A 14,053-nucleotide genomic window follows, 5' to 3' on the forward strand; every position below is an offset into this window, starting at 1 on the left:
TGTGAGGGAGGAAGCCATGGGGGTGTCTGGGGAAGATGCTGCAGGCAGAAGGAATAATAGCAGGTGCAAAGGTCCTGGAGCAGGACCAGGCCTAGCAACCTGGAGGAACAGAGAGGAGGCCTGTGTGGTTGAAGCATGATGAGGGAGGGGGAAAAAGGGAGGAAGCAAGACCTTGTGGGCCCTGGTGAGGTGTCTGGAGGGGCAGCTGAAGCACACAGACAGTATCTGGCCAAGGCAAGGTGGCCCCGCAAAGCAACTGGAACACGCCCATCACTCAGGCGGACACCAGAGGCCCAGAGGGTAAGCAGGCTGTGCCTCGAGGGTATGGGACGACCAGTGAATCACTCAGCCTGGTGGGGGCAGGTGCTGTGGGCAGAGGCTGCCGGGCGCTGGGAGCGGGGGAAAGGTGCTGGGCGCTGGGCCCACGCTGGGCCGGTCGGGCAGGCGGGGCAGTCACGTGACCACCCAGAGCCCTCCCCCAGCCCACTGGCTGCCTGCCTCAGCCAGCCAGGCCCGCACCACCCCAGACCCTATAAGGCCTGGGAGCTGAGAGCCCAGCTGCCGGCTACACCACCTGTCACTCCAAGGGACCTCCACACGGTCCAGGTGAGCAATGCCAGGGTGAGGCCGGCCTCCGGGCAGGAGCTGGGGGGCTGCTTGGGGTTATGGGTGTCGGGCAGGAAGCCCGGGAGCCCCCATTCACGCCCCTCCCCCATCTCTACCTCCTTCCAGCTGCCTAGAGGGTTACCATGTCTGCTCGAGACGGAGGCCAGGATCCCCCCAAACCCAAGGGCAAGGTGAGGGCAGGTGTGGGAGGGGACGACCCTAGCTGGGCCCTGAGAAGCCCCCGGGACCTCAGGGAGGTGACCTCCATAGTCCTGGGGTCTGAAGGGGCTTCCCGGGTCGGTCGGGAGGGCTCTGAGAGCTACCGGGCCAGTCTTCCATCTGGTCCCCAGCTGGAGGGTGAGGGGTGGAAGGATGCCGTCAAACCTCAGTTCTTCCCCATCTGTGTGACCTTGGGCCAACCTCGGCCCCTCTCTGAGCCTCAGTTTCCCCATCTGTAAGATGTGGACCCTGAAAGGAAAAGGTCTTTAGAGACCCAGAGGATTACTTCCTCTGTCCCCGGGAAGTAGACTGAACCTGCCCATTGCTCAGGTGAGGAAACTGAGGCTCAGAGTGGTTGGGACACTTTCCTGAGGTCACCCAGGAGCAAGGGTCCGGGGCAGTCTGGGAACCCAGGGCTGTCTGATGTGCCCCTTGCCCCGCCCCACCACACCTGGCTCTGCTCACACACCCCCACCCCATGTAGACCCTGGGCAGCTTCTTTGGGTCCCTGCCTGGCTTCAGTGCTGCCCGGAACCTGGTGGCCAACGCCCACAGCTCAGCAAGAGAGGCCCGGCCAGCTGCCGAGACTGCAGGCGCTCCAGCTGAGGCCGCCCAGCCCCAGGCTCAGGGTGAGTGGACAGCTCCATGGACGAGGTGGGGGCGCAGGAGGTGGACCCCAGAAGGGACTTCTGCCGACCTTGGGGGTGTTTCTCATGTGCCTGTGTCACCCCAAAAGACCCTGTGAGGCTGGCATGCTCATTTAGTGCCAGGTGGGGACTCAAGGCATCAATACGAGTGACCTGAGGGGGCACAAGTCAGCCAGAATAGGGGCGCGGACACAGCCCTCCTCCCATGTTCTCAACGCCCCCTCCGCCTTCCATCACCCCGTTTCTGATGTACCGTGGGCGTTCCACAGGTCTAAGCTCATCTGAGATTTTGATCCCGGTTTCAGAGGGGAACAGCAGCTTCCCTGGGATCACACAGCCTCCAGTTGCTCAGCCAGAGTGCTTGGGGCGGCCCTAGCCCCAGAGCCTGAAGAGAGGCTGGAGCAGGGGAGTGCAGGCTGAGGTGGCAGCTCTGGGCGCAGAGCCCCAAGCAGCTGATTTCTGCTCTGTATATCCAGGCTGGGCAGGCAGCTGCCAGCTGTAGTCAGGCACGGCAAGGCGGGGCCCCAACTCCTTTCCCTGCAGCCACCCCCCCTTCCTTGATGGGCGTTCAGCACCTAGGACCCCATCAGAGAGAACTCCAGGGAACCCCTGTGCCAGGAAGCCAATCCTGGGGGTTGAGGGAGCCCCCGGTGAGGCCAGTGACTGAGCTAGGCCCATGGCCATGGATGTCACCTTCTGTTGTCCCCGGCAGGGCAGCTGGGACATTCCTGACCTTTCGGGCTGTGCCCGCCAATTGCGCAATGGGCTCCAGGGTGGCTGATGCTAGCCCTCGTCCCTCCCTGGGGTGCCTCACTGGCTCTTGTCCCCCCAGCGCCCGCTGACCTGGAGCAGACGGCCAGGGGGTTAGAGAAGACGCTGCTGCCTTCAGACAAGGTGAGAGGGGCTAGCAGAGCCTGGTCTGATGGCCTTGCCTCCCTCTGGGGTACCTCTTCCCTGGATGTTTCAGTTCCTGCCATCTGGAGGGTTGTCATAGGCCAAGAAAAAAGCAGACACCCTGTGTGTACCGCTGTGGAGTGACAGGCCAGTCTTCCCCTTGGAGCCTCTATTTCTGCATCTGTGAGATGGGTGCAGTACTCCCTGGCACCATCCGGTCTACAGACCCCCCCACTCCCTGCCAACTCCCACCTTGGTTCTGTACCCAGCACAATATGACCAAAACAGTGGTAATGCACTCACCACATGTCAGGCTCTGGGCTAGCTGCTTTACACATGCTGTTTGATAGTTAAGCCTCCCCACCGCAACAGGAAGGGAGCAATGGTACCCCACATAAAAGCTGAAGCACAAAGAAGCCAAGCCATTTGCCAAAAGTCACACAGGAAGACGAGGTAGCTTGGGATGTGAACCTTGGGCAGTCAGAAGCTGAACAATGGCCAACGCTGCATCCACCCTTGGTCCTGGATGAATGGGAACCGCCTATGTAACCCTGTCCCCAATGTCAGAGCAAGCAGAGTGGCTGATGTAAGACCACTGAGGGCCACAGCAGGGTGGCAGAGCTCCAATCCAAACCTTCCGCTCAGCACTCACCCCACTCTAGAGTCTTCTTTGACTCCCCTCTGCCCTCAGCTTGGCCATATCTGAGCTCCTCGGAGGGCAAAGTACTGCTTGGTTTGCCCTCTGGCCCAAATTAAAACAGACTCTGGCAGCTTAGGGCCCCTCTACCCATTTTTCCACTCCTCCCTCTCCATCCCTCTTCACTTGCATTAATGGAGCATCTCTCCTCCCTCTCTCTCCATCCCTCTTCACTTGCATTAATGGAGCGTCTGCTACCTGCAAAGTTGGTCAGGGACCTTGACTCCTTTTTTTAACCAGTCTTTGAAGGAGGTGCTGTCTTAATCACCATTTCCCAGATGAAGCTCAGAGAGGGAGTGTGGCTTGCCTGAGGTACACAGCAAGTACGGGAGAGAGCTGGGATTTGAACCCAGGTCTCTGCAGGCAAGGTACCCACTTGAGGCGATGTTGGGCAGAAGGGCAGGTGGTGAGATTTATTTCAGGGCTTCTCAACTTCACTATTATGGCCAATTCAGAGTCAGATCATCCTCTGTGGGGGGCTGTCCTGGGCATTGTGGGGTGTTTAGCAGCATTCCTGACACCCACCCACTCGATGCCAGGAGCATACTCTCTCTGAAGTCATGACTACCAGTGTCCCAAGACACTGCCCAGTGTTAGGATCACCGGGGCAGGATCACTTGGGTTTAGGAACACCTGAATTGGAAACAGCACACTCCTGGTTGAAGCTGAGTGGTAAGCCATCTTGAGGCCATCACAGCCCTTCAGCAGTTTGGAAGAACTAGCAGAAACTGCCCTGTGCTACCAGGTTTCCCTGGTGGCTCAGTAGCAAAGAATCTACCTGCCAATGCAGGAGACTCGGATTCAATCCCTGATTTGGGAAGATCCCACTTGCTTTGGAGCAACTGAGCCCGTACTCCATAATTACTGAGCCTGTGCTTTAAAGGCCATGCTCCACAACAAGAGAAGCCACTGCAATGAGAAGCCCACAGCACAACTAGAATGTAGCCTCCACTTGCCACAACTAGAGAAAAACCCACTCAGTGACAAAGACCCAGCACAGCCAAAGATAAATAAATTTTTTAAAAATGACATACCAAGCTATCAACTTGGTTCCTATGGCTCAGACCTAATATTTGGCCCTGTACTTTTCTGGTTATTACTTTAAAAAATAATATTTATTTGGCTGCACCAGGTCTTAGTTGCTGCACGAGGGGTCTTTGATCTTTGTTGTAGCACGGGGGATCTAGTTCCCTGATCAGGGATCGAACCTGGGCCATCTGCATCGGGAGTGTGGAGTCTTAGCCACTGAACCACAAAGGAAATCCCCAGTTATCACTTTTCTAAATGTGGATCCCCTTCTTTTACTTGAATATATTCATGTTAACGAGCATTTGGTCACCTCAAATTTCTCCCTGTGATGGGGACACCAGGCTCAAAATTTGATATAAACCGAGATTAGGCAAGATGAACAGAACATGTAATTCTAAGACTTGCTGAGCCCAGGCTAAGGGATATTGGGCAAAGAGGGTGCTGGGGCATAGCTGTCAACAGTCAGGGTCTACCACATCTGGGCACCACGTGGCTCTGTGATGAGGCTTGATGGACTTTGTCCTGGGAGCCAAGGTAGGCGGTATGTCAGGGTGAGAGGTGAGCTGGCTGGGTCTCCAGGGAGCAGGCCCCACTCCCCAGGGTATATCAAGGATTGGGGTGAGGAGGAGATCTGGGGTGGGGAGGAGAGTTGTCTTTCAACTCTCTGCTTCATCACGAGTCTCTTGCCTCATCAGATGATCTCCGGGGCAAAGGACCTGGTGTCCTCCCAGATGGCCAGGACCAAGGATGCTCTCTCCACAGGGATGGCTAGCATCGTGGACACGGCTAAAGGTGTAGTCCAGGGAGGCCTGGGGATGACCCAATCCACACTGACAGTCACCAAGGATGCTGTGGCCAGTGGGGCAACTGGGGCAGTGGGTGTGGCCAAAGGGGCCCTACAGACTGGTATAGACACCACCAAGACAGTAGTAACAGGCACCAAAGATGTTGTATCCACTGGGCTCACTGGAGCCATGGGAGTGGCCAAGGGGGCTGTCCAGACTGGCATGGATACCACCAAGACTGTCCTGACTGGCGCCAAAGACACTGTGTCCACTGGGCTCACAGGGGCAGTGAACATGGCCAAGGGCACAGTCCAGACAGGCATAGACACCACCAAAACTGTCCTGACTGGCACCAAAGACACCATGTCCACTGGGCTCACTGGAGCCATGGGTATGGCCAAGGGGGCTGTCCAGACTGGCATGGACACCACCAAGACTGTCTTGACAGGCACCAAAGATGTTGTCTCCACTGGGCTCACTGGAGCCATGGGAGTGGCCAAGGGGGCTGTCCAGACTGGCATGGACACCACCAAGACCGTCATGACTGGCACCAAAGACGTTGTGTCCACTGGATTCACTGGAGCCATGGGAGTGGCCAAGGGGGCTGTCCAGACTGGCATGGACACCACCAAAACCGTCTTGACTGGTGCCAAAGACACCATGTCCACTGGGCTCACTGGAGCCATGGGAGTGGCCAAGGGGGCCGTTCAGACTGGTATGGACACCACCAAGACCGTCTTGACAGGCACCAAAGATGTTGTGTCCACGGGACTCACTGGAGCAATGGGTATGGCCAAGGGGGCCGTCCAGACTGGCATGGACACCACCAAGACCGTCTTGACTGGCACCAAAGACACCATGTCCACTGGGCTCACTGGAGCCATGGGTATGGCCAAGGGGGCAGTCCAGACTGGCATGGATACCACCAAGACCGTCTTGACAGGCACCAAAGATGTTGTCTCCACTGGGCTCACTGGAGCCATGGGAATGGCCAAGGGGGCTGTCCAGACTGGCATGGACACCACCAAGACCGTCTTGACTGGCGCCAAAGATACCATGTCCACTGGGCTCACTGGAGCCATGGGTATGGCCAAGGGCACAGTCCAGACAGGCATGGACACCACCAAGACCGTCCTGACAGGCACCAAAGATGTTGTGTCCACTGGACTCACTGGAGCAGTGAACATGGCCAAGCGCACAGTTCAGACTGGCATGGACACCACCAAGACCGTCTTGACTGGCGCCAAAGACACCATGTCCACTGGACTCACTGGAGCCATGGGAGTGGCCAAGGGAGCCGTCCAGACTGGCATGGACACCACCAAGACCGTCTTGACTGGCACCAAAGATGTTGTCTCCACTGGGCTCACTGGAGCCATGGGAGTGGCCAAGGGAGCCGTCCAGACTGGCATGGACACCACCAAGACCGTCTTGACTGGCACCAAAGATGTTGTCTCCACTGGGCTCACTGGAGCCATGGGAGTGGCCAAGGGAGCCGTCCAGACTGGCATGGACACCACCAAGACCGTCTTGACTGGTGCCAAAGACACCATGTCCACTGGGCTCACTGGAGCAATGGGTATGGCCAAGGGGGCTGTCCAGACTGGTATGGACACCACCAAGTCCGTCTTGACTGGCACCAAAGATGTTGTCTCCTCTGGGCTCACTGGAGCAATGGGAGTGGCCAAGGGAGCCGTCCAGACTGGCATGGACACCACCAAAACCGTCTTGACTGGCACCAAAGACACCATGTCCACTGGGCTCACTGGAGCCATGGGTGTGGCCAAGGGGGCCGTCCAGACTGGCATGGACACCACCAAGACCGTCTTGACTGGCGCCAAAGATACCATGTCCACTGGGCTCACTGGAGCCATGGGTATGGCCAAGGGCACAGTCCAGACAGGCATGGACACCACCAAGACCATCCTGACAGGCACCAAAGATGTTGTCTCCACTGGACTCACTGGAGCAGTGAACATGGCCAAGGGCACAGTTCAGACTGGCATGGACACCACCAAGACCGTCTTGACTGGCGCCAAAGACACCATGTCCACTGAACTCACTGGAGCCATGGGAGTGGCCAAGGGAGCCGTCCAGACTGGCATGGACACCACCAAGACCGTCTTGACTGGCACCAAAGATGTTGTCTCCACTGGACTCACTGGAGCCATGGGAGTGGCCAAGGGAGCCGTCCAGACTGGCATGGACACCACCAAGACCGTCTTGACTGGCACCAAAGATGTTGTCTCCACTGGGCTCACTGGAGCCATGGGAGTGGCCAAGGGAGCCGTCCAGACTGGCATGGACACCACCAAGACCGTCTTGACTGGCACCAAAGACACCATGTCCACTGGGCTCACTGGAGCCATGGGTGTGGCCAAGGGGACTGCCCAGACTGGCATGGACACCACCAAGACTGTCTTGACTGGCACCAAAGATGTTGTCTCCACTGGGCTCACTGGAGCAATGGGTGTGGCCAAGGGGGCTGTCCAGACTGGCATGGATACCACCAAGACTGTCTTGACTGGTGCCAAAGACACTGTGTCCACTGGGCTCACTGGAGCAATGGGTGTGGCCAAGGGGGCTGTCCAGACTGGCATGGACACCACCAAGACCGTCCTGACTGGCACCAAAGATGTTGTCTCCTCTGGGCTCACTGGAGCCATGGGTATGGCCAAGGGCACAGTCCAGACAGGCATGGACACCACCAAGACCGTCCTGACAGGCACCAAAGATGTTGTGTCCAGTGGACTCACTGGAGCAGTGAACATGGCCAAGGGCACAGTTCAGACTGGCATGGACACCACCAAGACCGTCTTGACTGGCGCCAAAGACACCATGTCCACTGGACTCACTGGAGCCATGGGAGTGGCCAAGGGAGCCGTCCAGACTGGCATGGACACCACCAAGACCGTCTTGACTGGTGCCAAAGACACCATGTCCACTGGGCTCACTGGAGCCATGGGTGTGGCCAAGGGGGCTGTCCAGACTGGCATGGACACCACCAAGACCGTCCTGACAGGCACCAAAGATGTTGTGTCCACTGGACTCACTGGAGCAGTGAACATGGCCAAGGGAGCCGTCCAGACTGGCATGGACACCACCAAGACTGTCTTGACTGGCACCAAAGACACCATGTCCACTGGGCTCACTGGAGCCATGGGTGTGGCCAAGGGGACTGCCCAGACTGGCATGGACACCACCAAGACTGTCTTGACTGGCACCAAAGATGTTGTCTCCACTGGGCTCACTGGAGCAATGGGTGTGGCCAAGGGGGCTTGCCAGACTGGCATGGATACCACCAAGACTGTCTTGACTGGTGCCAAAGACACTGTGTCCACTGGGCTCACTGGAGCCATGGGAGTGGCCAAGGGGGCCGTCCAAACTGGCACAGACACCACCAAGACCGTCCTAACTGGCACCAAAGATATCGTGTCTACTTCAATCACTGGGGCAATGGGTGTGGCCAAGGGGGCTATTCAGGTTGGCATCGACACCACCAAGTCCGTCTTGACTGGCACCAAAGATGTTCTCTCTACTTCTATCACTGGAGCAATGGATGTGGCCAAGGAGGCAGTCCAGTTTGGGGTGGACACCACCACATCCATCTTGACTGGCACCAAAGATGTTCTGTCTACTTCAATCACTGGAGCAATGGATGTGGCCAAGGAGGCAGTCCAGATTGGCGTGGACACCACCACATCCATCTTGACTGGCACCAAAGATGTTCTGTCTACTTCAATCACTGGAGCAACGGATGTGGGCAAGGAGGCCACCCAGATTGGTACGGACACTACCATGACCATCTTGACTGGCACCAAAGGTGCCATGTCCTCTGGGCTCAGCAGTGTAGGGCACATGGCCCAAGAAGGTATGCACACTGGGGTGGGCATCATCCCAAACTGGTTACCTGACTCCAAGGCTGCCACCTCAGTTGGACTTGCCAGTTCCAGGACCCCAGATGAAGGAGAACAAACCATCCCAAGCCCCCCTCAGGTTCAGCTCAGCGACCGTGGACCTCTGTCAGCTGAGGCCATGTTCAGCCAAGAAGCCACCCTGGGCAAGGTGGATGCTGCTCCCGGGGCCACCACTCATGGCCAGGAAGGAGCCCAGGGCTTTGCAGCACTCCGGAATGAGCTGGAGGAGCTGGGAGAGCTCTTCCAGCCCATGAGCACCGAGGAACAAGGTAAGCGCAGCCTGGTCCCAGATTCCAGGGCCACGGTTGTCTGTACACCCCCAGACCCCTGATCCCCAAGTGGCCTCTCATGAGGACTGAGCAACCCCATCTTCCCTTCAGCTCAGCTCTTTGCTACCCAGCCCAGGCGGAGGGAGGTCACGGCCGACCAGGGCAGCTACTTTGTGCGTCTGGGTGACGTGGCCCCCGGCTTCCGCCAGCGGGCTTTCGAGCATGCCCTCAGCCACCTGCAGCATGGAGAGTTCCAGGCACGGGACGCGCTGGCCCAGCTTGAGGATGTCTTCAGGGAGGTAAGAGCCTTGCACCTTCCCAGGCATGTTCCTCAGCTTCGTGTTGGGGACTGGACGGACACGCACTGAGCACCCAGTATGTGCCCGTCGGCCACTAGGTCACAGGCCTACCTACTCTCAAGGAGCCTGCCTCCCAGGCAGGGAGATGGACACGTGACCCAACACTTGTAGCCAGTGAGGCTGCAGAGAAGGAAACACGACAGTCGGGCAGAAATGGGCAGCAGGGCTGGGGCGTGTCCATTTGGGTCACATCCTGTGGAAAGTGGGGATGACAAGGACAGACGGTGGCCTGAGAACAAGCTAGGTGTGTTCTGGGGAGCAGAAGGGTGACCGGGGTAGGGAGGGTAAAATAAAGGGGTGAACAGGACAGGAGGAGCTCATGCAATCTGGGTGGAGTTCAGTGATGCAAGAAAGGGGACCCAATCAAGGGTGACTTTTTTTTTTAATTTTGGCATTATTGCCGCAAGCAGCCTTTCTCTAGTTGTGGCGTTCAGGCTTCCCACTGCGGTGACTTCTCTTTTTGCAGAGCACAGGTTCAGTTGCAGCACGCGGGCTCAGTAGTTGTGGCCTGTGGGTTCTAGAACCTGGTCTCATTAGTTGTAGTGCACAGGCTTACTTGCTCTGAGGCGTGTGGCATCTTCCAGGGTCAGGAACTGAACCTGTGTCTCCTGCATTGGCAGGCAGATTCTTAACCACTGGACCACCAGGGAAGTCCCTCGAAGGTGACTTGAATGCCCTGTGGAGACAGGCACCAGCCAGCAGGGTTGTGCGCTCTCACCGGCTCCACTCACTCCCCAGGCCCAGGCTTTCTCCCCTGCATCACTGCCAACACTCATGCCAGCTCCTCGTGGGTGGTGGGGCTGACCTGTTGCAGTGGTAATTAAGTGGCATCCAGTCCATGGTTGATGCAGACGGTGATGGAGACCCAGCTCTGAGGACCTCCAGGTTCTCAAGCTCACGGGTCTTGAATATTGAGCAGCCCCACCTACTCAGGTGGTGAGGAACCTAGCCGAGCTGTTAAGAGTCAGGATCCCTAAGATGCACTTGGGTGCCTGTGTTTTCAATCAGCAACCAAGGGTCTGTGGTGAACCACATCTAAGGACCACTGCTCCAGCCCAGAGGGTCTCAACGGGGCAGTCCTGTCCCCAGGGAACACTGGGCCAAGCCTGGGGATGTTAGTGGTGGTCACTCGGCAGGACTCTTGGCATTGAGTGGGTGGGAGCGAGGGAGGCTGCTCCACACCCCACAGGGCCCAGAACTGTAAACTGAAGATGGCCTGATCCAACAGAGGCTTTATTAAGGTGGATCGCTCCGGCTCCTGTGGGGAGGAGAGGCCACAGGAGTCCAGGAATGGAGACGGGAGACGGGTGAGGTTTGAAGAGCTGGGTTCTAGATGTATTTCCAGAGCAGAGCAGTCAGGTTAGACACAGGAAGTGAAAGCCAAGACCCTCTAAGGCCTTGGAGACTTTCAGCAGGAGACACTTGGAATTGCCTTGGGTAGGTGGGTGGTGGATATTATGGCCTGGTCTTTGACAGGGTAACCTGCAGATGAGCAGGAGCCCCCTGATGGAGCCGACTGCTGGGGCGAGGGCTAGGAGGGGGAGGGAAAGTTGAAGTGCATATTTGGTCCACTTGCCGAGGTCTCAGGATGACAAGATTAGTCAGTGGGGGTGGGGGGTTCCTATGTACCAGGGACCCAAAATACAAGGAGGAAACAGTCATGACAGAGCTCCAATCCAGGAGGGGAAATCAACACAGAAATTCATGATAACTGGCCAGTGATAGCCTCTGAGGAGGGAAACAGAGATCTGATGGGGAGGGCCTGGGGCCCCAGCGGCCAGAGGAAGCACATTCCAGGCTGAGTGAGTGGCATGTGCAAAGGCCCTGGGGCAGCAGCACGCCGGACATGCTCAGGGACAAGAAGGGGCCAGTGTGGCCGGAACAGAGCATCACAGGAGGTTAGCAGGAGGGGAGGTCACAGGCACCTGGAGCCAGCCAGGTAGTCAAGGTGAGGAGCTTGGTTCCAGCGCCTCTGGGAGATGTTGGGGGTGGGGGTGGGGAGGCGCTGAGCCACAGTGCCGCTGCCATCCTGTTCTCTGAGAGCCTGATGACCTCACAAGGAACCAGGATTATTGCCTCTTCACGTGCCAGCCTCTGGCTCCAAAGCGCTCCCCCATGCCATGGGAAAAGTGGACATGAGATGCTGGGCCAGGGAAGGCCACCCTGAGTGTGTCAGAAGGGGTCCCCGCTGAGAAGCCATCACATTTGTGCTGGGCTCTTTTTTTCCTAGATCGAGGAGGCCCAGCAGGCTCCGGTTGGAGATGCAAGCAGCCAAACAGAGGAAGCCGCTGCTAGGGAGGTGCGTGCATACCAGTGAGGGGCTGGCAGGCCCGCCCCTTGCTTCCAGCCCCTCACCTCACTCCTTCTGTGCACAGGTGCCGGCCCCTGGGGTTCTGTCTAGGGCCTGTGACCTCGTCCAGCAGCTCCACGTGGCCTATAGCCGCCTGGCCTCCGGCCTCCAGGGCCTCCCCACGGAGCTTCAGTGGCAGCTCCAGCAGGCGCGGCACAGCATCTGTGAGCTCTATGGTGTGGTCTCCTCGGCCGCCACGGTGGCGGAGCTGCCACTCAAGCGGCTGGCCGAGAGCCGCCAGGGTGTGGGCCAGGCGTGGCGGGGCCTGGAGCAGGTGCTGCGGAGCATGCAGCAAGGCCCTCCGCTTGGCTGGCTGGTGGGGCCCTTCGCCCTGCCCGCCAATGGGCAGCCGCTGTAGGAACCCCTCCCCTGCCCAGAACCAGCTCCTAGCCCCCGAAGCTCTGGGTCCTGGAGTTCCACCACACCATGCACCTGGCGCCAGGCCTGTCTGTACCAGGCGGTACCTGCCTCCCTGAGCACAAGCTCGGCTGGTCCTTCTGGCCGAGGAGTCCCAGGCAGCTAAGACCCCCGGTGGTGGGTCTTAGCCTGAAGATCTCGAGCAAGTGTTCAAGAAAGGGTATGGGGCCTGCCTAGAAAATTCTCCACTCCATACCCTGACCAGGGCCCTTTAATAAACTCTGGGGGCCTTCCACCCCAGGTGGGGTCCTCTAGACACCAGTTAGCAGGCAGCCCTGCTCCTCCGTCCTGGGCTCCAGGCAGCTCTGTCCTTGTTCTGAAAGCACACGTCCAGCAGCTAACAGCGCACACCCCCGAACATACCAGAATGTCGTCGTCCCAGGGCAGGCGGGCTCCCGCCACCTCTGCTGACCCTGCTGCCTCCGCTGACCTTCGGGGGAGGCCAAGGGGCTTTGTGAAGGCAAAGCTGAAGCAACTGCTGCCGCTGAGGGCCAGAGAGTGCAGGTGGTGGGGGGGGTGGTGAGTACATGTCCCCTCCTGATGCAGCCCACCCACCAGCAGCACCCCTGGTCACGGCTGATCACAGGGGTCCAGAGCTGATGTTCTAAGGCCCTGGGCCCAGAAGCTGCCAATGAAGGAATAAAGGGAAAGACCCCAGGGAACACATGACAGAAGGTACTCGAGCAACTTCCCTTGAGGTCCTGCAGTTAGGGCTCTGGGCTTTCACTGCTGATGATATGGGTTCGACCCCTGGACAGGGAACTAAGCCCCCACAAGCTACATGGTGTGGCCAACCCCCCACCCACAAAACAAAACATGCTTGACATGTGTTCAGGTCCTGGTCAAATGCTCCAGGCCAGAGACCAGGGGCTGGGTCGGCAGCCACTGGACAGGCTTCCTTTCCAGCCATACTTTCCTTGAGTCCTTGAGGCACCCTGGGAGGTGGGCTGCACACGGGAAGGTGGGGCCATGGAGGTCCAGTCCCCCTGATCCTGCTCCCGGGACCCGGGCGATGCTGGGGGAGCTGCTGACCACCAGTAGCCCAAGCTTCATCAAGCGCCCCCACCACAGAGCCCATCACACCTGCACCCCTGCCCCCGCTGGCCACCTCCCTGACAGAGGGCTAGAGATGCCCCCTCTTTTCAGAAATGATTGAGTGCTCTGAGCCCCGGACGAATGTGCCAGCTGTCCCCAGAGGGTCACCACGTCTGCCAGGGGAGCTGGCCAAGGCAGGACACAGGGACCAGTGTGGGACCTTCCCCAAGCCTTCCTTGCTTTGTTGCCCATCCCAGATAGCCATCAGAGGGGGTGACGCTGGAAACGGTGGTTCACAGAATCCGAGTTCAACGACAATCTCAAGTCCAACCAAACCACAGTGGGGGGGTGCCAGGCCCAGAAAGCAGAACCACGCCCTAGCCTCTAATCCACTAGGACAGAGAGGCTGGGCCACCAGCAGGACACACAACAGAGACGAGTGTTTAAACAACTGCCATGTGCAGGTGCTTGGATGGGCAACACACACACAGACACACCACACCCCCCCACGACCCCCTTTCCTGGTCTAGAGAAGCTCAGAATGAAGGTGCCACTCAGCCCACTTCCACAGTGAGGCCTGCCCCCAGGCCCTCACCCTCCAATTGTCAGGAACAACAGCCTGTAGCACCCCTCCTGGTATTTGGGGAAAGGTCTCGCTCATCCCGTCTCCCTGCCCCTCATCAGCCCTGCAGGGCCAAGGGCACCGTCAGAACCAAGTTCACATCCGCAACTAACAGTGACCTTGTGCTTTAAAACCCTTTGTCCCTGGACTGGCCCTTGACCACTACTTAGGAAACCAAGTCAATAAAAGTGACTTTTTTTTCATTAT

At 58.2% G+C, this 14,053-nt stretch overlaps 1 protein-coding gene across 4 annotated transcripts; it reads left to right on the plus strand.

Annotated features, from left to right (window-relative positions):
- Positions 1-511: 511 nt before the first annotated feature.
- Positions 512-14,046, plus strand: PLIN4 (perilipin 4). Of its 4 annotated transcripts, none has more exons than XM_065918011.1 (8): positions 512-606; positions 733-797; positions 1,310-1,454; positions 2,305-2,366; positions 4,788-9,063; positions 9,175-9,362; positions 11,653-11,721; positions 11,798-14,046. In XM_065918011.1, exons 2-8 carry the CDS (start codon positions 750-752, stop codon positions 12,128-12,130), a joined length of 5,121 nt encoding a protein of 1,706 aa, XP_065774083.1. In that variant the 5' UTR covers positions 512-606; positions 733-749; the 3' UTR covers positions 12,131-14,046. The 4 variants fall into 4 exon arrangements, with proteins under 4 accessions (XP_065774083.1, XP_065774085.1, XP_065774084.1 ...); XM_065918013.1 differs by lacking the exon at positions 512-606 and adding an exon at positions 609-621; XM_065918012.1 differs by lacking the exon at positions 512-606 and having other exon boundaries at positions 633-797.
- Positions 14,047-14,053: the final 7 nt, after the last annotated feature.

Source organism: Muntiacus reevesi, chromosome 1 (assembly GCF_963930625.1).
Source record: "Muntiacus reevesi chromosome 1, mMunRee1.1, whole genome shotgun sequence".
Taxonomy (NCBI): Eukaryota; Metazoa; Chordata; class Mammalia; order Artiodactyla; family Cervidae; genus Muntiacus; species Muntiacus reevesi.

Bases quoted from the DNA above. Each gene is read 5' to 3' on its own strand.
- PLIN4 (XM_065918011.1), top strand. From the start codon at position 750: ATGTCTGCTCGAGACGGAGGCCAGGATCCCCCCAAACCCAAGGGCAAG. The intron at 798-1,309 runs GTGAGGGCAGGT...CACCCCATGTAG, and splicing joins CCCCCAAACCCAAGGGCAAG to ACCCTGGGCAGCTTCTTTGG. The intron at 2,367-4,787 runs GTGAGAGGGGCT...TTGCCTCATCAG, and splicing joins CGCTGCTGCCTTCAGACAAG to ATGATCTCCGGGGCAAAGGA.